The sequence below is a fragment of the Acanthochromis polyacanthus genome, chromosome 7, assembly GCF_021347895.1.
Source record: "Acanthochromis polyacanthus isolate Apoly-LR-REF ecotype Palm Island chromosome 7, KAUST_Apoly_ChrSc, whole genome shotgun sequence".
In the NCBI taxonomy this organism is placed as follows: Eukaryota; Metazoa; Chordata; class Actinopteri; family Pomacentridae; genus Acanthochromis; species Acanthochromis polyacanthus.
In genome coordinates, this window is record NC_067119.1 from 29,900,020 (window position 1) to 29,927,775 (window position 27,756).

A 27,756-nucleotide genomic window follows, 5' to 3' on the forward strand; every position below is an offset into this window, starting at 1 on the left:
TTTTGAGAACAATCCTTCATAACCTAATTTTCAGCAGCACGCTTTAAATACTGTCTGGATACAGACTTACAGTGCCTTGTGAAAGTATTCGGCCCCCTTGAACTTTTCAACCTTTCGCCACATTTCAGGCTTCAAACACAAAGACATAAAATTTTAATTTTTTGTCAAGAATCAACAACAATTGGGACACAATCGTGAAGTGGAATGAAATTTATTGGATATTTTATGCTTTTTTAACAAATAAACTGAAAAGTGAGGTGTGCAATATTATTCGGCCCCTTTACTTTCAGTGCAGCAAACTCACTCCAGAAGTTCAGTGAGGATCTCTGAATGATCCAATGTTGTCCTAAATGACTGATGATGATAAATAGAATCCACCTGTGTGTAATCAAGTCTCCGTATAAATGCACCTGCTCTGTGATAGTCTCAGGGTTCTGTTTAAAGTGCAGAGAGCATCATGAAGACCAAGGAACACACCAGGCAGGTCCCAGATACTGTTGAGAAGTTTGAATATTGGATACCAAAATCAATATCTGGATACCGCCGTAGCGAACGAATATTTGGATACCAGCCCTACTCCTAAATGATGATTTTTGCAATTGTCCAATCCAAGTGCTTCAGAAAAGAAATCACACACGAAGTAGGTCAAGGGCCAAAGTTAGGAGGCCCCAGTGTCCCACTTTCTCTTAGAAGGATGAAGCCAGCAGGCATTGCTCATCTGCTCGATGGTTCAACTTCCCTCGGTCTCCCCTATATAGTTTAAAGTTTAGGTCAAAAAAATCAAATATCCAGTCACCAGATCCATCCTTTACAATATTAAACGGTGTCAGAGAAAGAAGGGACTTTCCAGGTTCTTTTTGGTCTGTCAAAAATCAGCTGGAACTTACTCGAAACTAGATGCCATAGCAACTGAGAGCTTATTCAACTCAACAGTATAAACCACATTTTTGTTTTGCTTCTGAAAGTTTGTTTTTGAAAGTTTAGTTTGAACACGTAGAACCAACAATGCTAGTCGACTCAGTTGTTTTAGAGTCCACTGGTTTAGCAGCTCAGCCCACAAGTTAGATGCTTTAGTGTTTTCAGCAGCACCCCGCCAATCACAGCAACACACACTTTGCTTTTTCTCCTCATTTTCATCTTTCTTAACTGCCTCAACACAATGAAAGTTATTGCCCAAGAAAGGTATCATTTTACAAATTGCCCAAATAAATATAAATTTAGGACATCTTCAGTACAGTAAAAAATTTAAAGAGGGTCTACTGTCAGTATGTTATCCAAACTATTTTTTCCTATATTTCATGTCTCTGATCATATAATTTTCTGATGTGACTGTCCAATGACTACTTTAGCCACAAGATGTCAGGAGTGTACTGGTCTAAATTGTTTGCATTATCTGACAGTTTCTTCAAATTGCTGAAACATAAACATCAGTCTCTGGACCAAACTGACCTGAACCCATTTACTTAATCCATCACTCTTCAGTAAAACAGTTTTGACCTTGTTAGACACAATTTGGAGATTTCATTTACTCCTTCAGGTTATGTTTTGCAGTGTGATGCACAAAGGTCTGGGCAGCTGGAACGTCCTGGGTTTGGATCTCAGATCTCTGAGAGTTTGCATGTTCTCCCTGTCCATGCATGGGTTTTCACTGGGTTCTCCGGCTTCTTCCCACAGTCCAAAAATACGTCGTAGTTAATTGGCGTTTCTAGATTGTCTGTAGGTGTGCTTGGTTGTTTGTTTCTCTATGTGGCCCTATGATAGACTGGTGACCTTTCCAGGGTGTCCCCTGCTTTCAAAGTCAGCTGGGATAGACTCCAGCCCCCCCCCCAACCCTACAGAGGATTAGGTGGTGTGTAGATGATAGATGGATGCACCATGGTTACAACAGATCTCAGAAGTTTTAACACATGATCACTCAAAACACATATAGAACAAAGAACATTTTCTTACATTCTGGTCTTAGGGATTTCTGTTTGGAACATGAGCAGCAGGATCATGAGCAGACAGAACATCCTGTTTAGTTCAGGACATTGTCAGTTTTCTCTGCAGTGGTTTAGCATTAATCAGTGATTCATAAATGTTTACCTTCTACCAAACCCTCTTCTTCTCAACCCAACAGAAGAGTTTTACTCTGCATAGCAGCCACTTGGCCTGGTCACAGATGTGGAGTTTTTCCAGCACTGGATCCAAAACCCCAGATCACAGAATGTTGCCTGTAATGTAGATGAAGTCCTCCGCCCTGTCTGACTCAGCACAAACACTTCTTGACTTTATTTTAACAGTGTACATAATAATCACATTTTTCCTTTGGCAGCGCTGTATTTTTATTCTCTTTTATTCTCTACATTTAAAACTGTTTTTCATTACTCTTTCATCACTCACAGTTTTCTGATGGTCATTCTTCCCATTAGTGAGAGAAGATTTTAGAAGAATCTGTCTAATGATGAGGAAATACAAGCTGCCACACTACAACTACTGTAGAACTCTAAAAATACAAACATATGAAATCAATGAAAACTTTCCATACTGGAACATTGGCTTAAACTGGAAACTTAGTCAAAGAAAACTCAGGGTCAGGGCAGGAACTAGTGCAGCTCACAAAAAAAACAGCTTGTCGGACAGCTCAATGGCCGGCTCAGAGTGCAGGTACTGGCCAGACAGGAAGGCCAGTTTGTGGGCGTACTTGCATGGCGCTGGAACACGGATGGTGCCTGGCCAGTTCCAGTACAAATGGCACATCTTGAACGTCAGCCTAGCATGGGATCAAATCAGCAGTGTCACTGGTGCTTTGGAACTGACTATGCATTTACATTTTTCATGGCCTGAAGGCATGCAGAGAAAACTAAATGAAATAAGAGCAACACTGAGCAAAACATGAGCCCTGAAGTAAAAACCCGCAGCAGGAACGTTAGAGAGGTTTAACTTTTTACTACCAACATGCATTTTGTACAAAATTCTGATCAAATATTCTAGGTCTACTTACAAAAATGCTTAATTCACCCAGTCCTCACTAGTGCAACGGATAAGCTTAGCAATTCTGCAATTTATGACTAGAGCATGAACATTTCAGCATGTTAACTACATACTGCAAAGTATTATTTCATACATGGATGTGATTTGTATCTGACCTCTGGTAAGAGCTTGTCATGAACCAACCATTGACCAATCATCCACCAAGTCAATCATGTCCCTGCCATGAACATATGCCAGCGCGCCTCCAGTTGCAGCCGTTAAACTGCTGGGCTCCAGAATGACTTTTACACTGCTCCACTTAAAGCTGGTATTCATTTATCTTGCAAGTAGACTAATAGTTGTCTGTGTATACCCAGTTTCACACTGTAAATTTCCAATTGTTTGCAAAATATTTTAACCCGAATACACAGGGTGTCCCAAAAAGTTTGACATAATTTCGCAGGCCAATAATTTTGGCAATTCTTGTTGAAATAACCTAAAATTTTCACAGACTGTATAGAAACAGATCAAGATTTTATATTTAATGGTTTATTTTTGTTCTGTGTTCAGGTTAAGCCATGCCTTTCACTCCCAAAGAGAAGTCATATTGAAACATGCTCGCACACAGTCACCCAAGACTGCACAGCGTGGCGTGTGCCGTGTAACAGGCGGTGCACATATTAAACATTTATGAAATGATGTTTAACACCTAAACTGCTCAATTTCATTTAGACAGACTTAGTTTTCAAGATGATTACTTTTAAAATTATGTCAATTTTTTGGGACACCTTGTATATTCATTTTGTCACCAGTCTTTTCTCGGAGGCAGGGTGATGTCACTGCTATAAATCTGGCACAAGCTGAACTCCTCACGCTCAACATCTGCATATTGACAGACACCCCGATTTACAGATGTCAATGCTGGCCAACTGGTTGGTTGTTTACAAAAAAGCTTCTTGTTGTCACTCACACACAACACAGACAGGTGTATGGCCAAAACCACTTTGAAAAGAGTGAAATATGCCTTAAGTCAGACTTACCCAAGTTGATACAAAGTGATTTGAGCTACATGGGCCGAGTGTGGACCGTTTAATGAGCGAAGCATTGTAAACAATTTTGGAGTTGATCACGTTCATTGATAAGTAGGAGGTCAAACTCTGATTATGATTAACCATAGTTAATTTTGCAGCTTTAGTACTGTTGTGATTGGTTCAGTCGGTATCTCCCTGCCTGCACCGTGACCTAAGGTGTGTGTGAGCTAGGATCTCTCCTCCGTCAGCATCCTCTTCTTGGGCTCGATTTTTCTGTTTTTTTAGGACAATGTCCTATGAACCAGTTAATCTGTGGAACACAAGATTATCTGTATAAATAGTTTCACATATCGGTGAGCTCCATAAAAAATGGCTGTTTTAACTGAAAGAATCAATAGTTAAGTATAAAGGTATCAAACTGTCAGACAAATGTCAGTATGTGCATTTGAGCTTAAAATGGTGACTAAAGACTACAATAAATATGATCAGTAAGTGTACAGAAGAGCCAAGGAGTCTATGTCACTTTGACAGAAATCTGTTGGTGTATCACAAATTTTGATGCTTACAGCTCATGAAACTCACCCCAAAAATCAATCTCAAGATATCAGAATATTTCACAGAGGTCCACAGAAATGTCAGCCAAGGACCTGTAGACACTCCCACACAGTCTTGAGAATAGCTCTAATTGGCTAATCAACTCAAAGCACCTGCAAAGAGACTTTCATTTCTCAGTCTGGTTCAGTGTGCACAACCACAGTCATGGACAAGACTGCTGACTTGACAGCTGTCCAGAAGACAATCACTGACACCTTCCACAAGGAGGATAAGACTCAGAAGTACATTGCTGAAAGGGATGGTTGTTCAGGGTGCGATATCAAAGCATATTAATGGAAAACTAATTGTAAGGAAGAAGCCTGGTAGGAACAGGTGCAGAAACAAAAGAGATGACTGACGACTTCAGAGAATGGTCAAGAAAAGCAGATTCAAGGATGTGGGGGAGATTCACAGGCAGTGGACTGAGGCTGGAGTCAGTGCTTCCACCATGCACAGCTGTTTCAGGGAAATATGCTACAAGTATCAAACTCCTACTGCAATGCCACGCTTAAACACCCAACAAAGTCAGAAGTTGAGCATCAGAAGTGGTCCAAAGTGCTCTTCTCAGATGATTTCTTTTGGAAATCAAGGTGCCAGAGTCTGAAGGAAGAGCAGACAGCCACAAAACCAAAGTAGCTTCGAATCCAGCGTGAAGTTTCTGCAGTCAGTGGTGATTTGGGATGTCATGATAGCTGCTGGAGTTGGTTCACTATGTATAATTAAGACCAAAATCAACGCAGCCAGCTACCAGCAGATTTTTTGGCATTGTATGGTTCTGTCTGCTGAACAGCTTTTTGGAGATCCAGGATTTGTCTTCCAGTTGGACAAGGATTCTCCCCACACTGCCACAACCACTCAGAAATGGTTCACAGATCACAGGATTACAGACTGGCCAGCCAACTCACCTGATCACAACTCCACAGAAAATCTGTGGCATGCTGTAATGAATAGAAAGGGAAAAACCAGACCCAACAACTAGAAAAGCACTCAGAGCGCAGTACTCTGTCAAGGCTGCTCAGTTGACGTATTATTTCCAACGGATGAAATGTTTAATAAAAAATGACCTTGTGCTGAGTACAGGCATGTGCATGTTCTATATGAATACCAAACTGCATGTAAATTGCACTTATGAAGGTGTGTTGATCAGTTCATCACTTTTGGCAAGCCTTTGTATTGCTAGTGTCAAAAGAACAGTTCCCTCCATGTTTTTATTTTGAATGCGGATTTTTAATGTTTCGGGCTTTTTTGTAACCTTTCTGGCTGCACAGGAAGTGTTGTCTAAGAAGCGGTTACTTGACATGACGAAGACGCTGCCAAGAAGTCCGAAAATTCACATAAAAATGACAGAAAACGGTTGCATGCTGTTGCTGTCTTGTAAAGGATGTGTTTAAACTTATAAGCAGCTAGCCGTGACAAGATGTTACGGTGAAGAATTGAGGGAAGGACAGAAAGGTGACTTTGTCAGACCTGCCAACCTTGGCAAAATATTTTGCATACCACTTAATCTCACGCACACACACAGCTCGCACTCATGTCGATAGGAAAAAAAAACTCTCGGTGCTTATTTCCCCGATATGACATTGTATTTTCAACATGAAAGTAACGTTATTAACAGTATACATTTGCCAAAAGACACACACGTACACTCACGCATGCATGCACACACACACACAGAGAGAGAGAGACAGAGAGAGAGACAGAGAGAGAGACAGAGAGAGAGACAGAGAGAGAGACAGAGAGAGAGAGAGACACACACACACACACACACACACACACACACACACACACACACACACACACACACACACACACACACACACACACACACACACACACACACACACACACACACACACACACACACACACACACACACACACACACACACACACACACACACACACACACACACACACACACACACACACACACACACACACACACACACACACACACACACACACGACAGGAGAGAGCGGGCCAACAAGGGTTCGGCAGACTCGTTATTCTCCGCTACTCTATGATGATTGGTTGAAATTGCACCACTACACTGTTGTATCATGTTGTCAGGCATGAGTATTGCACGTCCACATTTCTAACAGCACTCACAGATATCTGCAGCTTTTTGCGTAGTTTAATGAGGCGGAGCGTACCAGCGTATTTTGATGTCAAATTGCGTACCTGCTACGCAAAATGAGTACAGGTTGGCAGGTCTGCTTTGTGTTCACATAAGGCTGATGGCTGAACTTAACGTGTCTGGCTGCGGTTTGCTAAATACGTGAGCTAAATATGTAGCAGTCGGCCGGAATTGATGAGAAACACCCGACAGTTTAATCGTTTGTTCCTTGTATGATTTCCAACTGATAAATCATGGTCAATTTGTAGGAGGATCGCAGTCGTGACGGTCAGCGGGTAGCAGACAGTGTTCACATCATGGTTACAGTGGCGCTGTGCAGGCTGCTGTATCTGGCAATGGGAAATCTTTAACAAAGCCGTGAATCCACATTATAAGCCGCATCAATGCCAAAATTTAATCACTTGGTCCTTGTGTCCTTTCTGACCTTCCCTGAAAATTTCATCCAAATCCGTTGGTCTGTTTTTCCGTAATGTTTCACACAGACAGATTCACGTACGCCGGCCGTCACATTACTCCACCATTTCCTTGGCGGAGTCATAAAGACGAGCTGAAAGCAGCTATCAAGGCAACCTGGGCATCCTCAATAGTTAGACCGTCCAGAAAAACGTGATTATGCGATCGCATGAATTCCCGCATTAATCACCAAAATGCCGCTGATTATGCGGGGGTCAATTATTTCCCAAAAAGGCCGCATAATCCCCGCAAAAAAGCGCATAATTCCCGCAAGAATCTCACATTTCCACGAAAAAGAGAGAAATATGCGGGTCCCCCTTGATTTCACAATTTCCGCATAAAATGAGAAAACTATAGCCAATAAAAATGGAGTTGTGAGTGAGTTTTTATGTGACGCCCGGCCTGACGTCATCAGTTCGCACATTCACACACACACACTAGAAGCACGAGCTGATGTGGAGTGTGGCGCCAGTGTTGCCAACTTAGTGACTTTCTCGCTAAATCTAGCGACTTTCCAAAGCATCCTAGCGACTTCTTTTTGTCAAAAGCGACTAGCGACAAATCTAGCGACTTCTTGTGCCGTTTTGGAGACCGACAGGAAAACTCGGATCATTCTGCAGTTACTGTCCTCAACAAGCAGCAGGTGCTGCTGTGAGCTTCTCCCCCTCCCAGAGCACAGGCTGTCAGTCCAGTAACCCCGCAGCAGTCCCAGTGTCTGATTAGAGGACACATCACTCCGTGGCCAGGCATATTTTTACATATTTCACAACTATTCACATACTTTGGAACTTTCCGCAATTTCCCCGCATAAAATGGCAGAAAAACCTCGCATATTTATTCGCATAATCAAGGATTTTAGCCCACATATTTAAGAATTTTAGCGCGCATAATCAAGGATTTTTGCCCGCGTTTTTCTGGAGGGTCTAAATAGTGCTACAGGCTGGTTGCCTTCATGCCAACCCACCTTTCTGCAGTAATTCGAGCAAAAGGAGCCGAGTAGTGACAGAGCACATGTGAACATACAGAGTTTGGATAGTTCCGCATTATAAATCATATCTTTAAATTGATCTTTTGAGATATTTGAATATTTTGAGACCGATTTTTGGGGATGATTTCTTGAGTTACAAGCATTATCAAAGTCAAAACAAATAAAGGCCTGACGCTTTAGTTTATGTGCAATGCGCCTAAAATATATATAACTTTCATTTTAAGTGATGTCTGATGAAGAATATTGAACTCTTTCCACAATATTCTACTTACATGAGATGCATCTATAAACTTTTTCTAGTTTTTTTCTGATAATTTGACAAACACAAATGAGTAGTGTGCTTAAGTAAATGAAACTCCAACTAACAAAACTAGCTACAAAAATTACTCTCAATTCTTTAATTTTGGTGAAGCGCGACTTTCCTTTAGCGCTGGTTAAAATCTCTGAAGGGGCATGGAAAATTTTGCTATGCAGAAAAAACCCTGCCAAGGGATCTGATGCAGCAGTTGGCCCAACCGGTTAGGTGCACTATTGTTTTTGTTTGTGTGATTCAGGATTTTCCCCAAAATTTGTACATTCTTTACTTCATTAAACTGAATTTACAGGAGTTTTCTGGAATTGAAGAGCACTAAAATTAAACATAATTGATGTGCACTGGCTTTAGTCCTGTGAGGAAGCGAGAAGAAAAAGAGGAGATATTTGACAGCCTGAAATTTGTTCGCCCTCTGCCTCGTCCCAGAGGTCAAATCTGAAATGCCTCCATGTCTGAAAATAAACTTCACAGTCTTTAGAAAACCTGGAAAATGCTTCATGCTCTGGTCACAAAATGTGGTTCTCTCCATATACAAGCTGACCTGCATCATAATACTGATTCAGGCAGCATTTACCACATCAATGTGCTGTAAAAATGTGTCGCAGCAGTAGTAGGTTTTTGAGATGATACATTGCAATTATGACTTTATAATTATGAAAAAACACAATTATGTGAGTCAGAGTGACTCTTAGTGCAAAAGTAAGCTGGTTTTCAATACCTTTGCAAATGGTCTGGTGTGAGGTTTGCTGTGTTGTACAAAGAGATGTAGTGAGTAGGGAGTCCACAGCCCTGGCGTATGTGATGTGCCATCAGATAGAAGTCTACCCTGAATAAAAGGACAAACAAGAAATCACGTTAGTTTGAAAAATTTAAAACAGCCAGCAGTAGATAAGAGTGTCTCTGATGGCTTTCTAATCAAAGTACACATATTTACCACTCTTGCGAGGACATGGTGCTGCAGCCATTTTGGTGAACACAGGTAAAATAAAAAGCTAAAGACAAGCTACCCTTGAACACTATCCTGTGATTTTGTCATCAACAAATTAAGTATTTCTTTGTGTAAGAAATATTTTCATGAAATGCTGTGTACTGTGTGTGGTTTCTTCGACAGCACCAGGGTTCGAAAACAACCTTCATATTTACATAATTTCAACTCAACTGCCAGTGAAAAGCCAATTAACGCAGAGAACGGGTCATCTGTGGCCTAAGGCTGGATTCAGACTGAAAAGAAATGCAGCCTTCTCCCTGACTTTAACAGGGCACATTTTGCATTTCCATATCGTTACTATTCAAAAAACCCGGTTACCTTTACCATTAGCAGTTTATTGACAGTTATTTGTTTGGACATACATGAAACGTGCTTTCCAGTGACAAACTATGCAAATTTATACTTTTTAACTCTGATCGAAAAGAAAAACATAGCAGTCATATTTTTTCGTTTTAAAATTGCGTAACAAAATAAACTGCCATCTCATAATGTCCTAAATGTATGCCGAGTGAGTAGATTATGCTAGCAACCCTTCTATCCACACATTTTCCTACACTGAATATCAAGTCTGTGTGAAAACCGACCTGTTGGCATTGTTAACAGTCACTTCACAGCTTGATTTCCAGGTGCAGTGAGGTGACAGACCAGCTGGTCATTGTACATCTCACCTATTTGCAACACTTTCCAAGTGAACAACCAATGTAGCACTGTCAATGTCTCTCAAGACTGTCTAGAAAATGTGTGCAGCTTTCTGTTTGCTCTTTTGTCTTTTCCAGTATGGCTGCTCAGAACAACTTTTGTCCTGATGAGTAAATCTGAGAGACCATAACTTGACAATAACACTTACCAGTCTTTCTGAGTAAGGGTGTGATCGAGGACAGTTCCAGGAGGAGGAGTGCCAAAGCTGTTTGCAGCCCAGGAGTAGAGAGTGGTGCTGATGCGCTTTTGGACCACGATGAAGGCCATCTTGGGCTCGTACTTTGGGAAAGTCTCAAAGCATTTGATCAACTGTGGAATCTCGTACTGCTCCACCATCTTCAGCTGGCCATCTGACACTCCATCACGATACACCACAATCTTCTCGGGCAAGTTGTGGTTCACCTGTGCGTGCGCAGATAAACTAACGTTACGTACTTTTCATGTACAATACAATGTGCTGTATGTGCATTCACACCTGGGATAACATGCATTTTTTTTCTTATCCTGACAATATCCAGACACAGATGGCATTCCTATTTTTAAGACCATCAACTTGTTGGGTTGGAAGGTCCCGGTCATCTGTGACTGTTAGGTGTGGTATACAGAACAGATTACGAAATCAGACGACATTTTTGTAACAAGTGAAAGTAGACATTTGCCTCGTAGTACTTCTGGAGTGCAGCCAGAAAGCAAACTCTGAAGCCATTGATCAGTTCCTCATTGGGTGCCTGGAAAGTTACTCTGGAGTACCAGCGGGTCAGTGAGCTGGAGAAAAACATCAAATACATATTTATGAAGCCATCATCCCTCAGAACACATATTTAGCCAATGCAAGAGAAATATTTTTTTGCAAGAAAATCATGATTAAATATACTCTCGCAAAAGAAATGCAAGTTTCTTTTACCCGATGAAAAATTAAATTTGGTTTCCCAAAACAAAAATGCATTTGGTACTTTGTGGTGCATGATGTGTTCTTAACATTTTCTGTTGCGTTTTGTAAGGCTGGTGTGAAAACGGAAAACGAATCGTCACAATACACCAATGCATTGATGATGTGGACATGATTCACACTTTGCACGTGCAATTGAATATGCACGCTTTATCGACACCTTCAGTGGGTATAAATTTCATTCAAGATCATAGGCATTCCACTTGCTCTTTAACTATGCCACGCTTAAACCAAATTGAGAGGAACCAAGCCGTCGGACGTCTGCAAGCTGGAGAGTCTGTCCGAGACGTCGCCCGTCACTTTAATGTCAACATCACCTCCATTTACCGTCTCCAGCGTCGATACAACGCCACACAGAGCACAGATGACCTTCCCCGAAGCGGACAGACTCTCCAGCTTGCAGACGTCCGACGGCTTGGTTCCTCTCAATTTGGTTTAAGCGTGGCATAGTTAAACAGCAAGTGGAATGCCTATGATCTTGAATGAAATTTATACCCACTGAAGGTGTCGATAAAGCGTGCATATTCAATTGCACGTGCAAAGTGTGAATCATGTCCACATCATCAATGCATTGGTGTATTGTGACGATTCGTTTTCCGTTTTCACACCAACCTTACAAAACGCAACAGAAAATGTTAAGAACACACCATGCACCACAAAGTACCAAATGCATTTTTGTTTTGGGAAACCAAATTTAATTTTTCATCGGGTAAAAGAAACTTGCGTTTCTTTTGCGTGTGAGTATAAATATACTGAGAGGAAGTTCTAAAGGAAAATGTGCAGACCTTATTAAAACCAACCAAGTTAAACACGTATGAAGTGAATCAAAGGATCAAATACTGTAATGTTGTGCTTTACGCTTTATCAATTCAGGAATTATTACAGCAACTACTCAGAAAATGTGAAATTCAAACAAGGACGGTAAGGAAACGGTTAATGACGGGTTTACCTGTTCACACTCGCAACAAACCCCATGACGGACTGATGCCTCTTGCTGGTGTCGTGGTGCACATCAACTCCAACAACCATCAAGTTTTTCTATTCAAGCAGAACATGTTCAACATTTCCCTATTTAGCCCATTTGATGTTTTGAACCACATTTAAAGTAACACTGTTTCAATAATATGGTCTTAAATACATTTTTCTCTCCTATAGAAACATAAAATCTAGTTTTTCGTCAGTGTTGACACTGTCGGCAACAATTTTCATTGCTGATTATTTGTACTCACCAGAGGAACATTGACAGTCCACAGCTCTCCGCCCAACTTGCTGTTCATCTGTAGGAGTATCTTCTGGGCAACACTCCTCAACTTCTGTGGCTGGGAAATTGTCCGGACATTGATGGCCTAATGACAAATAAGCATCAAGTTTTTTTCTTTGGAGAGAAAATTACTAAAATACATAATTTAGGCAGCAGTTCTTCATCCAAACCACACACTTATGCCCTTGAACTCTGAAACAGCAGCACAAACACATGAACAAACCTGGGATGGGATGGGACTTTTGACACAGCACAGCTTCTTGATGGCGCTGTAGAGGTCGTCTCTGTTGCCGACTATGATGCACACTACAAGCTGCATATTTGGCTGCACACAAATGTAAAACAAGAACTTACACAGAACTGACTAAATTAGCTTACTAGCTTTAGCTCAGTGGTACCAGACAGCGAACATTTGTTTATGGTCAGAAAAAACTGACACAGCTTTTGTATTCACCAGTAATGACAAGATAGGAATTGCAATAGGACACTGCATTTAGTTTTATTTTTCATTTTGCGTGGTTTTCTAGTAGCTGTCTGAGATACCACTCTGAATTTTAAAACATCTGGAGTATTGTCAGTACAGTGTGTACTAAATGGACTGAAACATGCAAAACCATTCATAGCTTGACAGTTTGCAGTTAGTCAGGTTGCCATAGGCAACCAGACAGGAAACACTGTCAGTCATTCTGAGGTCTCATTTCTGCAGCAACCACTGTTGTTGAGTGAAATGAGAGAAATTACAGTTTTTCAATGCCAGAATCTACCGTTCAACCACAGTAAATGCTGTCACAAAAGCCTCCCGTCTGCAATCTGCAATGCATTAAAGTGGATTTACGGAAACAAGTAGACCCAATAAGCTTTAGTTTTGGAGACGCTGTGTGTGGTACTCTCATTGTGTGTGACAAGCTTAGTGAACACAATTACAATTTACATTTCTTTTTGAAGTTATACCTCACTGGTGAGCTGAGAGTGGATGCTCTTCACGTAAGTCTCAGTCCGATCATCCCTCAGCTCCACACGAATGGGTCGGCCCAGTCTTAACCCAATAGGCCCAGTCACCTTGTTAAAGGTGGAAATCAGCTCTTGAGCCTGTTCTGCACAGCGGCGAGGGTAGAAGACGGCCCAGATGTTCAAAGGGATCTAAGAGTGACAGATTAGTTAATAACAACAAAAAGTAATGCACCAGACTTTCTTGCAGTCAAAGCAAAACCACACTGGTGGTTACACACATGCTGCTTGCTACACAGATCACTAGTACATCACCTGTGGACAACATTGCTGCCTGGCCTCCACAACTTTGCAGTTACAAACTTTGATGTGCTGCTTTACAACCACATTAAAGTCGTGAACATATCCCTAACACGTACAGAGCTGATTGAAGCATCCCTCACAACCTCTCTGGACCAGGACAAATCAGCACCAGTAGCAAAAGACGAAGACTGCAGACAAATGGTTTCAACGGGAAGAGTTCTACCCTGCATCTGTAAAAGCAGAACAAATACTCAACATGCTACCAAAATAAAGTGTACAAACAAGAATAAAATGACATCAGGAAGGAGGAAGGGAAAAGTTAGAGCAGAACAAAGAAAAACACACATTAGCACTATATTCTCTCATCTAATCTACCTGCCTGACCACTGTGAACCTACTAGACAGTCAAGCAGCGTATGCATTTTCTACAGATAAACTTGAACTTCATGTTTTCTAACTCTGTTCCTCAGGGCCAGAGTGATCAGACTGGGTTCTGGCTCTGACAAAGATTGTTTACCACTTTGAAATAACATGATTTATAGTCATTTCAAAAGAAATTACTGTGTGTCACATATACTGATATACAAAACTGTAACATGGACTGAAGTCACGGAGTGCGATATTGGAAAAATACTGCAGTTTTCACAGCATTTGAGAAGCACGGAAATCCATCCACCTAGTCTACTCTAGTACTAGAGTAGAAGAAGTTTGCCATTGCTTACAACACTTACAATATGGCATTTTACCGAATAATTGCACTTCAGCAGTTAGTTTTAATTTCACACTATGAACTGTTCATAACCCGGTTGTCACGGTGATCTGTGTGACGAATCGCATAAATGCCTGTATTTCTGGACTTCAGCAACAAGTAGGTCCTGGTCCTCTGCGTGTCTCTATTTGCGTAGTTAGAAGATTGTGGAGGTGCCCAATGCGGAAATTTTCCGTGTGAGAAGGGCTGCTCTAGGGGACGTGGCTGCTAAAATGACAATTTGCCCGCACGGACCACGCGGACATGGCAAGCATGAAACAGGCTTTATCCTGTAAGAAAACTGAAACGTTTCTGTAAAATGAGGCATCTCCTTACCACCAGTACTTCTTTGTCAACCTCCAGTCCCCATCGGCTGATCTCCTTCAGACTCTCAGGGTTAGCACTGATGTTCTTCAGCAGCTGCATTATGGACTGGCTGTGCTGCTCACCGCTCACATTGATGTGCATGGTCAAGTCCTATGATATATAAAAAGACATCCTTTGAGTGTGCAGTCACACTTTCCACAAGTTTTATTAAGTATTTTCCTACAAATATTTTCATGACTTATGTGAATCTGCTCTTGACAAATGTAATTTAAGATCACCATCTCTGTCAGTCTTCCTGACCAGCTGAACATAGAAGTAAATTTTGCAGCTTATTTAGCTTTGTCAGCCACTGGATAAAATAGTTGAGAATCTCTCTCTGGTGTGCAGCTTTTACACTATTGCACTGAATATTAAAATGAGTGACGATCACTAGAAACCTATTCTACAGATATCCAGTCTTTATATGGCTTAATGTAGGTCTTTTCCTCAGTTTCAAGTTCTGAGAGGTAGAACACTGTGATGCCAAATCAAACTTACCTTCACACACCAGGAAGAGCTGAAGCTACATTTAAAATCTGTGTTTCTAAAGGTTTTGAAGAGAGCAAAGATCTGAATCCAAGTTCAGATATTAAGAGGCCTTCTGAACAGGCAACTGACATTTCATGTGAACAGAAAACACTTTTTTAAAATTCCTTTGCTTTGTAAAAGCAAATCAAAATTAAAGCTGCAAGCAGCGATGGACGGGTCCTCGCATCCACGCTGGTCGGCGAATCCATGCACGTTCACCAGGTGGCACTGTGACTGAGTGTGTGTGTCGGCCTCTGAATCACATCTGGACCAGAGTTTAATCACACGTAAAATTTCAGCCAGATTGGAGCATGTTCAGACTAGTTATACAGCATTTCCTGCCCATCCACCACCAGGTGGCGCTGTAACTCAGAGTGTATTTCAAACAGTGGATGTGATGAGGGCTGGACTCTGATCACTCATGAAAAGTTTCAGGCTGATTTGATCATGTAGAGGCCAGTTATACAGCATTTATTGTCCCTCCAACAGGTGGCGCTGCAACTGAGAGTGTCTGTTGGCCTGTAGATGTGATCAGGATTGGATTGTGATCACACATGGAAAGTTTGAGGCAGATTGGAGCATGCAGAGGAGAGTTATACAGCAGTTGTTGTTTCATGGCGAAGCATCAAAACTCTAATGGTCGCCATGGCCACGCCATTTGGCTTCTGGTTAAACTTTTGATAACTTTTCCAAACCAAGTCCTGCTGTGTGGACTGACAAAATTTCAGGTCTCCTGGAATTATCCCCTAGGAGGTATTAACTCTCAAAAATGAGAAAAATCATCAAAAATCTCACAATTAATCCAAGATGGCCGACTTCCTGTTGGGTTTAGGACATGGCTCCAAGAGGCTTTTTTGTGCGTCCTGATGTGCTCTATAAGCCTCCCAAATTTCATGGATGTAGGTGAAACGTGCTGGGGGGGCTGTTTGTTAAAAATACTGTAGGGGGCGCTATAGCATGTGCAGTGCCGAGATGCATACAGTGTTGTTCCTTGGGTCAATGGTGATGTGTGTGGTAATTTTTGTGAGCATTGGAGTATTCCTAACCTGTCAGAAAGGGCTTTGTTTTTCATGGCGATATTTGGTTGCCACGGCAACAGCGTTGCATGAAATGTCACACCCTTCACAGTGTGTGATTGTCAAGAGGTGAAGACTCGACTGACCAATTTCCAGCATGATATCACCAAGTTTGGGGCCATTGTACCTGAAAATATAAGGCCTTAAACTTACTATTACCAACAGGTGGCGCTATGACTTTTTCAAAATTTATGAGTGTGGATGTGTTCAGACTGGACCTGGTATCCAGCATGTGAAGTCTGAGGCAGATAGGATGTTGTTCAGCTGAGATATGAATCGTTAAATTTTCATGGCGAAACATCGAAATTGGTTTGGCCGTCACAGACACGCCCTTTGATGACAAGTCACCATTTTCACTGGGATGCATCATCAATGTGTTTAGGCTGTTGTCACTGCATTTGAAGTGAATATGATCAACCGGGTAACAATAGGGCATGAAAGTGTAAAAGATGTCTATTTCCTGAAACCACAAGGTGGCGCTATGACTGTCAATGAATATCCCTATGTGGATGACATCAGGACAGGACTGTCATCATACATGTAAAGTTTCAGGCAGATTGGAGCATGTTGAGAAGAATTAGACACCAATTCCTGTTTCATGGCGAAGGATCAGTTGTTTGAGGCTCCGCCATGGCCACACCTTTTGGCTTCTGGTTGAGTTTTTGATAACTTTTCATCAGAAAGGTCTGGTGCATGTACTGGCCAAATTTCAGTTCTCTCAGACTTATCCACTAAGAGCTATAAATTTTGACAAATGTACAGCAAATTCAAGATGGCCGACTTCCTGTTGGGTTTAGGGTGTGGCTGTGATTGACTTTTTGGTGTGTCCTGATGTGGTGCATATGCCCACCAAATATTGTAGCTGTAAATAAAACATTGTGGAAGTTGGCCTAATGACCACTTTTTCAATTTTGCAGGTGGAGCTATAGAGCCATTTTTCCACACATATGCGCAACTCCCATAAAATATCAAATTTTTCGCCAGTCCTGATGTGCACGCCAAATTTCACGCGTTTTGGTTCATGATAAGGCCGCCAAAAAGGCAAGTCATTTCCCGAGGAGCGATTAAGTTTGAAAAATTTACAGCAAATTGAAGATGGCCGACTTCCTGTTGGGTTTAGGGCGTGGCTGTAATTGACTTTTTGGTGTGTCCAGATGTTCTGCATATGCCCACCAAATATTGTAGCTGTACATGAAACACTGTGGCAGTTGGCCTAATGACTACTTTTTCAAGTTTGCAGGTGGCGCTATAGAGCCATTTTGCCACGCACATGCGCAACTCCCATAAAATATCAAATTTTTCGCCAGTCCTGATGTGCATGCCAAATTTCACGCGTTTTGGAGTATGATAAGGCCGTCAAAAAGCCAATTTACTTTACGGGAGAAAAAAAAAAATATATATATATAATAATAATAATAATAATAATAATAATAATAAACCCTAGGGTTTCAATAGGGTCCTTGGCACCGCTGGTGCCTTGGACAGTCGGTGCCCTGGCACCGCCTGTCCTTCGCACCCTCGGTGCTCGGACCCTAATAATATAGACACTAAACCCCCAAATTCACTTGTTAAAACACTGATAACAAAGGACAGTTTAAAAAGGGGCATCATATCTGAATTCTATAATGTGCTTACACCTCACTTATCTGAGAGAAGTGCTCGGAAGAAAGATCTGGAAACTAAAATTTCAGCAGAGGAGTGAAAATCCAACTCAGTCACCCAATAAACACATCTCTCAGACTAATTCATTATAACTGGCAAATGTGAACATACATAACTCCTGCAAAGCTATACAAGTCCAATAAAAACATATAAGACGTGCATTAAATACACAGAAGTTAGAGGAACACAGTTTCACTGTCTCTGGCAATGCAGAAAGATCATGATATTTTGGGAAGAGGTCAGAGCTACATGTGAGAGGATCATTTCAAAAAGAATTTCATTGGATCCTAAATTGTTTCTTTGTTGAAATGTTTTATTTTCCATTGCAATTATTTTTTGTGAAAAAATGTGATTGTTAAAATAAAATCACTGTGGGGAAAAAACAACTTACCTTCATAGCTCTGAAATCCTTCCTCATTTTCTCAGGGATTCCTGTCATGAAGGAAAGCTCTGGCACTAAAAGGATCTCTCCAGTAATGATTTGCTAAAACAAATCAGATGAATTGTTATAAGATCATCTCAATGATTAAGCATTGACATATTATTTTGGGTATCATTTTCTCTGTGCATCATTATGCTTCTAATATACCAATAAAACACAACTGCGTGAGTAGGTCGTTCAAGCAAAAGCAGCATATCCTGACGTCTTTCAAACAATCTAGACTATAAGACTTTTGTAGCCACTAGGGGGTATTCTGAGGCAAGAATTAATATGTTGCACTGTGTGTTGTTTGAGTAGAGTCCTCTACTATATTCTCAACAACCCTGCTATAAATCTTATGCACCAATCAATAAAGTGACTAATGCTCATAAAAGATTTTACCTTGCCTCCTGGCTTGGACCTCTCTTTTGGCCGATGCATAAGTAAAGGTTGGCTCAGCTCTTTGATTGTAATTCCATAGTTCTTGCTGTTAAAATGTCAAAATCCATGTGAGGCAATTACAACAAACAAACATTAAAAAAACATAATGCTCACAGTCAGATATAACTGAGCCATTCGTTGCTAATCTAAACTGAATATTAACTTGCCAATACTTCAACAAACACACTCACAAAAACGCCTGTAATAACTTCCTGTGCAGTTTTGATGGTCTCACCTGTAGTACTCCATAAAAGTGGTCTGTGTGCCGTTCATCAAAGTGAAGGTGTCTTTAGGGGACTTGTCCCACTCAATGGCATCGATGCGGTAGGTGCGGTTGTTGTAGCGAGTGATAACAATGCTGCCGACAAGTTCTTTGGTGCACTCATCTTGGAAGTTTTCTTTGCTCTGTTGGTACAAGATGTTCCTGGTAGACAGGAGGACAAGTTCAGTGTTACCCTTTTCCATTTAAAACCCAACGACCCTGCGCCACAGTTCGGCATTTTCTGTTTATATAGAAGGGGAAAGCTAGAATCTGATCATAAATAATCTCGAGGCATCGCATCAGACAGGTTGTTCCCCTTTGACTCAACTTGTAATTCAACCACATTCCCAGTGGAAAAATGTGAGGGTATTTACAGTTCTGTCTCAGGGGACAGATACAAGAACATGGCATCTTGAAATATGGTGTTTAAATATGTATGACTATATAATCAAATAAGTAGTTTTTATAGCTCTATGTGACGAGGTCATGTAACAGTCAATGTTTAACTTGTATGAGAATGTCTGAGTACCCATATGATGGCATGTATGGGGATGCAGGCTTCAAAAAATTGGAATCTAACAAATACAGTAATGGAAAAACTATGCAGTTTTGATGTAAGATATATGCTTACAAAAGATCTGCTTAAAAGAAATAACCAAAAAAAAAAAACCTTGATCCAGAAATGTAAATGCATTTCATTTTCCAGTTTGTATACTTCTTTAATTTGCTGTGTAAACTCACATGACATCCAGCACAGAGTCATTCCGCAAGACTTTGTGAGACACATCCACAGACAGGTACAGACCTCCATCTGTGCGCTTGATACAGGTTGAATAGCCCGGCCACACCTGAAGCCTGCAAACACAAACAGCAAAATGATTGCATTAGGGTTGCCATGCCGTTAGCTTGGGTCTGTCCTCTTATTTTTAAATACAACTCACTACTAACCGATGCTTTCCAAGAATGACTGCGCTCTCTGGATCATAATGATTTCGGCCCACTGGCTTCAGGCCAATGATCCTCATGACTCTTGAACAACAAGAACACTGGGTCATATCCTGTTCGACTCTCTTTAGTAATATATGACGACATGTTAAACCTATTTCACTAAAGGGCTTGAATGAACACAAACAAAGTAGAAGCAGCAGGGTTTCATTTTCTTAAATAGAGACTGTCAGTGAAAGAAATACAAAATTTAAGACAATTTAAGAAATTAAACTTTCAAGGTTACGCAGTGGTCTTGCATTACACAAAAGAAAAATAGGACACTTGTAATTAAAAACTAACAGCTTAGAAGCTTAACAGAAAGCAATTAACAAAATTTGTAATATTTTTTAAGAAATGAAAAACAGGGTCTGAAGGTAATAGTACCCAAAATGTACTTAAAATGCTTACATTGTGACTGGATGAAATGCATTTTTTTCATTTTAAATTCTTAACCTCTCAAAGTAAACAGATGATTACAATCATCTTTTGCATCTATGATTTATATCTATCAGCATGGTAACTCAGATGAGTTTACAGTTTTTTAATCATGTACAATCTAAAACAAAAGTGCAGAAATATTACTTTAAAGAAATACCTTCTTAACACCACGTTGTAGAACGGGATGCAAAGATCTGAGTTCGGTGGCAAAATCTTTGTCATCTGGATTTTGATCTGTATCTCCTCGTCATCGGTCCGTCTCAAACTCTTGAGAATAACCACCTGCATGTCATCAACACATTCGAAACAGATATTCAATAGTGATACGTTTTGTATTGTGACCAATTCAGCATTGTGCAGTTCTGTACAACAAAATTAGAATGCACTAAAACTGTAGTTGGCTGAGTTCAAAATTGTGATAAACAATTAAAATTGACTAAAAATTGTAAATCCTGTTTCACTGTAAGACAATTTGCAAATGTCTGGGCAATTATTAGAAAATTACATATGTTTCTGATTTTTTTTTTTTTTAGATGAAGTACAGGAAGATATTGCAGGCTATGGTCAGAACGGGGAAAAAAGGAAATATGATCTGCGGAAGCACATGGGAAGAGCAGAAAATGGTCTAACAACATAAAAAGTAAAACGTAATAAAGTCAAGAAAATGCAGACACATTCCAGGCATTTACAGGGAGGACAACAGACCAGTGTCACTAAAAGTGGTGTGTCAACCAATGAGAACTTATTTCCTTTTAATGACTGAATAGCATTCATCTACAAAGGAGTGAATATCAAGTACAGAGAGACCAAATCAAGTATATGATGACAGTAAGGTGTACATATGTCATTTTTCAGTTGTTTAATGTGCTCACATTATTACAATGTGAAAACAAAACCAACTGGATGAAATGCAAACATTGTAACTAAAGCAGGAACCTTGGTTCCAACTTTAAGGTGTGAAAAGACCCTCAGTCAATCAGCAACTCAAATAAATACTGTGATACGTACGTCGCTCAGTTTAATAGGCAGGTACAGTATGGAGCCATCAAAAGCCATTACTTCCCCTGTGGTTGAGCGGTGATCCTTCATCATGCCAAAACGCATCGCCATTGATTCAACATTTGGGCTGAAAAATAATATTGGAAATACACAAACACTGAGGAAACATACAATACTTTCATAGCTACTGCAAATGACTGGAGAGTGGCGTTTCAGTGTGATTTTAGCTGGTTCAACAGAGCCGCCTTTGGTTAAAAAGGTAAAATCACTCCGTAGGAGCTCAGCTGACGGGGACTTGAGAAGTGGCTTAAACTTTACACTAAAATCCACAACTACTTTTTGTGGAAATGCTGTTCAGGAGAGAAAACAAAGCGAATGATAGAAGACACTTACGTGAACACGACATGGTACTGATACACAGCTTCATTCTTGCACCTGACTGGGATATGGTTTGACCCAATGGTAATCGGAGCTCCTTTTGTTCCAGTTTTATTCAGTGGTCCACTGACAAGAGGACAGCACACATTAGAAAGTTGGATTTCTCAGCCAACTCATACACAGAAGAATCTTTACAGGCATCCTCTTGCACCAACTGAATAAGGTGCTGTAGATGTGGGAAAGACTGTGTTGAGCGTGGGGAAAATGCAACTGTCCATAATCCATCCTATCAGCAATCATTTCAGATTAGAGAGACTTTCAAAAGGAATTTATTAAACTCTGTACAACAGTAGAGAAGTCTGGCATTGAACCTAGATTTTCAGCTCATATATTAATAAAAAGGAATCAGAAACTTCTGCAAATACAGTATTAGCTTTTCCACAAAATGTCACTTAATGCATTTTATGATAGTGAAATTGCTCATACATTGAGATTGTTTATTAACTCATTAAGATCACACATCAGGAAATTGGTCAGAGTAGACAGACTCAGACTTCAAAACTGATTTATTTACAACATAAATCTTGTCGAAATCCATTAGTTTTCACTATTTAATGTCGGTTCTTTTGGGTCCTACTAGTTATTTCTTGAATTACACTGCACCTAAACTACTCTGTCACATGTGCGTAACAATCTGGGTTTTATCATTTGCTTGGATAATTATGCTGTGAGCGCTTTAGCATTTTCTTTGTTATGCTGTTTTCTGCACGGGTGTGTCTAGTTCGACAATTCAACTCCTTGTATATGTGTATGCAAAAATACATTTTTAAAATATTAGATAATAAAAGAAACCAGGTTTGATCAGGTACCTTAAATCTGTAGGTTACAACTGACTACAGGGTTAGGGTTAAATTCCTTGGTCAAAGGCCTGCTAATATCCAACGTGTTCTGAGCAACAGTGAAGATCCCTAAGCAATCTATACGTATAAAATCGATAAAACGGCACATTACACAACATTATTAGTCCATGTGTGCAGCAGGAAGAAGTGAATCAGTAATTTGCATACTAAGCTACTGATTTGTCCGATACAACTCACTAACTGCTATTATGTTTAATGGCCAAACAAAAAGGTGAACATGAGCCAGAAGAGCCAGAATACTGGAAAAGTAAAGAGGATAGATGCCTAATAGACTCTCATACGGAATGTCACCACTATAAGAGGTGAAAGAAAAAAACATCCTCACCAGACTGCCTCCATCTTCAGCTCCGTCTTTGCTGGTGCAACAGTAGAGAGCTCAGTGACATCCTGAGTGGCAGGCACCAGGGGCACGGTCCCTTTACAGTATGTGCATTTCATTAGCCATAATGTAGATTGAATTTCATACAAGTACTTTTATTAAGATTGAAATTTACTGTATTGAACAAGTGGAGAGGCTGCACACTATCAAAGGCTCACTCATTAGTTTCAATAAATTTCTAAAGGCAAACTATTTCAAAAATGTTTCAAGGTAAACTGTCATTAATAAAGCCAAAATTTATACTTTAACAAAGCTGAGGCTAATATTTAATCTTTTCCAGTGTTTCACAAATTGACAATTTTTTTACATTTCACTACCTGTAAAGGAAGGCAAAGACTGTGGAGCGGTTTGTGGCTCAGGTGTTGGAGCAACGGACTTGATGCCACCTGGAGGAAAAGAAGGAAGCAAAGGACGTCCTCTTCCTATGCCAAGCTGTGGCACTGCTGTTCTGCCAATTCCAGCCATCATTGGCGGGGATAAACCTTGGCCATGGAAACTGCAGCAGGTCAAATGCCACAGTAACCAGGGTTGCATATCAGATCTTGGATATTGATAATGGTAGTAATAATCCTATAAAAACTATTGTTCGATCTATGACTATCGTCATTTTAACAATGAAGAATGTCTTTGCACACTCTTTGTACCAGCTGTAGGCCTCTAAAGACTGAACACATCAATTTTATCGTATCAACAAGAAACCTGCAATCCAAACTAAAGTAAAAAAAAAAAAAAAAAATCACCTTTCCTATGGGAATCTCCACAATGCACACCTATACATTAATAAAGTTAAATCTCTCATACATTACTGAAAATAAGGAAATTACTTCAGTTAGAATCACAACTTGCTGCTAAAGCTACAAGCTAAGTGACATCAGTTCTTCACAATTCAGTCTACAATGCATGCACTGTGTGTAAACCTGAAGATAACACATGTAGAACATCGCACACTTCCAGTCCCACTAGCTGACAACTGTAGGATTAAAATTGATGCAGAAAGCATGAATTGGCCTCAATGTAACAGTCCTGTAATAAATTATAATTTCAAAGAGGCTATAACGGTAAGTTTTTTTCCAAGTGTTTTCAGACTTGGTCCAAGTGATTCAACTTTATGGCAACTTAAGGTGATGTACTTAGTGTGGTGTCATACTTTAGTCGACAAAACTCGGAACAAGAACATCTGAGATACACTGTTAGTCCAAACACTGATCTCCTCTGCAGCCTACCTGCTGCCTCGGCCCACCATGTCTCCAGACTCTCTGATACTCTCCAGGCTGCTGATGACACCTTGTGGGGCACCGAGCAGTTTCATCTCTCCCATATCTCCAGCTGCTCCTTTACCTGCAACACAATTTAAATATGTAATTCTCATAGTTCTAAATCTTTAAGTAGAAGGGGTCAACATATGTCCACCCGCTGAAGTTTTCAGAAGGAAAGTCTGACATCTTTCTTCTTACAATTCACTTCTCAGTGCCAGTCACTCAGCAACTCACTGGTTAGCTATAGCAAACAGAGGACGTTTCTTAACCCTTTAAGCTTCAGTCAATTCCAGCCGTTTTCAGTACAAAAAAATCGCTAATATTCTATTTTTAAATAAAAAAATTACGAAAAATACGGGGAATATTGGACGCGCATCGGGAGGTGCATTTCCTTGAAAACGACCGATTCGGGGATTTTATACCGACTTCAGGACATGTTTTGGACAAAATAGTTTCCTGGCTTGTGTCATCTGATGTAAAAGGTTGGATTATGGCCGTTTTTTGTGGAATCTTTTTTTTTGTGTGTAATAATAAACCCGGAAATGTGAGTCGCGCTGTGTGCTTTGAAGCCGTGTATAGAGAACGGATGGATGAATATTTGTTTTTGTCGGACAAATGTGTTTTTCTCACCCGCTGTGGTAATCGCATCTGAAAGTGGTTTATACCGGCGGATTCATGAGAATCTAAGCTTTCCATCGGTGTATAGTGTTTGTATAATCGCGTTTGCACCCGTCGGACATTCCTGAAATTCCTATGCAAATTAGTAGGTGTACCGCCGGCGGTACACTGAAGCTTAAAGGGTTAAATCTAAAGTTGTCGCTGTTAAGTGACTCAAAGCCCAAATCAGCCAAAATAATGAAGTTTGATGATAGCTATCCTGAATGATGGGTCTTTTTGTTTTTAAATGTTGTACAGCACTGTGCATTACATTCTTTGCCTGGAAAATCCAGACTGACTTTATTTATGTATTAATATAAATACAAATAAAGGCAGTCTGGCATTGTGATGATAGGAGACGATTTCAAAAAGGAGGGGCTAACGAATGCAGCTTGAACGAGAAAGAACCAATCAGCGGAACACGGACGTGACGCACAAACAAATCGACCTTGAAGTCCATGTAGTCCAAACAACAATGGCATGCAGCCGAGAAAGCGTCGCGGTGAATGATTACTGCCGTTTTTGTCACAAAATCTGCGAATACATGGGGTACTCTCAAGTACAACATTTATTTTGGAAAAGGCTACGCAACAAAAGACTCCTTCCGAACGATTAGCGGTGTTAGGAATAACTTTGTTAACGTTTGTGTTTGGTTACGGGAGGTGCGCAGGTGTTTTATGGGTAATCCAGGCACTGAAGATGACGCAGCATTAACTCCCACCTCCTGTGCTATGATTGGTCGTACCAAACTTTCCCGGGAGGGAAACGCGATTCAATTCGCCCAATGCCAAACTGATTCTCCTGTATCTCCTAACATGGAGATAGGAGATTACATGGAGATTCAGTTTGGATTTTCCAAGCTATTACATTCTTTGTATGAAAAGTGCTCTATAAATAAAGTTTGATTTGATATGACTTCATTAAGCACTCAAATGGGAAACGATAACATGTTATCTCTCTTCAGCAGTAAGCAAACAAAGCCAGGAAGAAAGTCGGGCTAAAGCACCATCTGACTCAACATCCTGAGTGTTTGAATGAATCCAAAGATCATTTTTGACAGAAGGGCAAAGTACTGACATGCCAAAAAAGCAAAAGACCAACATTTCAATGTTATATAAAAAGAGGAGGGTTGAACAGCTGCAGTTATTTCTTTAATAGTATTTCTGATACATGTGTGATGTGTTGAGGTTTGAAGTTGGCCCTTTAAAACAAAAATTTCCCCTTTTTGAACTACAGGAATTGTTAATTCGCAGTACTTAGAAGTCAAAGAACATATAAAGTTTGCTTTACTTTTATTAATATACCAGATAATGTTTCAAATACAGACCTACTGACAAAGTTCCTCTTCCCCATGAAGTCACTGATGTCTCAATGCCCATTCCTCTAAACAATGAAACCAGGGATGATCCTTGGCCATGGGTGGGCATGTCACCCTGTAAGAATACAAAAACCTTAGCAGCGCTCAATGCAAATTAATATTTAGAAACATGGAAATGGTACATATATATAGGCACATTTTTGGTTCACACCTTTTCTGTTGTCAGAGTACTGGTGTTTCTTATTGGGTCTGGTACCGCTGGTTGACATGGAGGTGCATCTCTTTGCTGTGGGTCCATCATTGGTATAACTGCACCTCTTGCCACCCCAACCTTCGGTTCAGCTGCTGAAAACAGCAGCCCCCTGGCTCGGCCAACTCCTAAATCATCAGGTTGTATCAGTAGCCCTCTAGCTCGTCCAACTGCAGGTTCACCAACTGATCGAGGAACTCCTTGTCCTTGGGGGTCATCGCCAGGAGCGGGGAAAAATCTGGCTCGTCCTACACCAGGCCCCTCTGTAGAGAGCAGCAACCCTCTACTGCGTCCTACAGCCACATCCTCGGGCTGTAGTCCTCTTCCGCGTCCCAGGTAATGGACGCCGGTCGTGTCGCCGAGGTCAGGAGGCTTGCGTGGATCCATTGAAGCAACTATTGATATTACCAAATGACACAGCAATAACTGTAAGCAAAAAGTCAAATAATACAGACAGCAGTACAGCTCAATCATCAAATACTAATAAAGAAAATATACTATTAATATAAAGCAGCTATACACCAACCACCCACTCTTGCTACATGGATCCTAAAACAAAAGTGCCCTTCCTAGAATAGAGCACAACTCAGAATTCAGAGGGTAGACTTGTAGCATCTATATCAAATTTTTCAGTACAATGTAGAAAGTAAGTAGTTAGTTATGAGCGATTAAGGGACTGTTTGCTGCAAACAAAAGCCACTGAGGTGCTGCTGTAGAGGAACTGAAGCTGCCCTGATGAATATTATTAATCTCATCATCTTTAAACTTGTGCACCATGCCGCATGTGTTAATCTAGGACTCATATAATTCAAGGACAACAACTGAAGGGCTGAACTTAAAACCCTTTTTGTTTTGACTCACACCACTGTGACTCAACTGATTATTCTCTTGTGGTAACAAGTATAAATAGCCTGATGTCTCAAAATCCAAATAGCACAGACCAATGTGGCATTGACGTTAGCTTTTGCTGTGCAGCTTTCACTTCGGCGGCACAGGGGAAAGTTATGAAAAACTTAAATGGCAATACAAACAACAATAGGGCCTTCGATTCTCC

At 40.5% G+C, this 27,756-nt stretch overlaps 1 protein-coding gene across 1 annotated transcript; it reads right to left on the minus strand.

Annotated features, from left to right (window-relative positions):
- Positions 1–195: 195 nt before the first annotated feature.
- Positions 196–27,091, minus strand: piwil2 (piwi-like RNA-mediated gene silencing 2). The gene is made up of 23 exons (XM_051951260.1): positions 26,664–27,091; positions 26,462–26,567; positions 24,445–24,559; positions 23,539–23,717; positions 23,168–23,258; positions 21,938–22,048; positions 21,554–21,671; positions 20,703–20,827; positions 20,069–20,149; positions 19,862–19,975; positions 19,094–19,282; positions 18,820–18,904; positions 18,388–18,480; positions 14,701–14,841; positions 13,733–13,846; positions 13,317–13,505; positions 12,589–12,690; positions 12,334–12,450; positions 12,054–12,142; positions 10,815–10,920; positions 10,304–10,557; positions 9,187–9,294; positions 196–2,752 (listed from the first exon to the last, which is right to left on the minus strand). The coding sequence occupies exons 1-23, from the start codon at positions 27,087–27,089 to the stop codon at positions 2,596–2,598; spliced, it is 3,210 nt and encodes a 1,069-aa protein (XP_051807220.1). The 5' UTR covers positions 27,090–27,091; the 3' UTR covers positions 196–2,595.
- Between the last annotated feature and the right edge of the window lie 665 nt (positions 27,092–27,756).

Excerpts from the sequence above, each read along its gene's own strand:
- piwil2 (XM_051951260.1), bottom strand. The coding sequence starts at position 27,089 with ATGGATCCACGCAAGCCTCCTGACCTCGGCGACACGACCGGCGTCCAT. Across the intron at positions 22,049-23,167 it reads CTGAAGATGGAGGCAGTCTG|TGGACCACTGAATAAAACTG; the intron begins GTGAGGATGTTT and ends TCCTCTTGTCAG. Across the intron at positions 12,691-13,316 it reads ACTCTCAGCTCACCAGTGAG|CCAAATATGCAGCTTGTAGT; the intron begins GTATAACTTCAA and ends ATTTGTGTGCAG.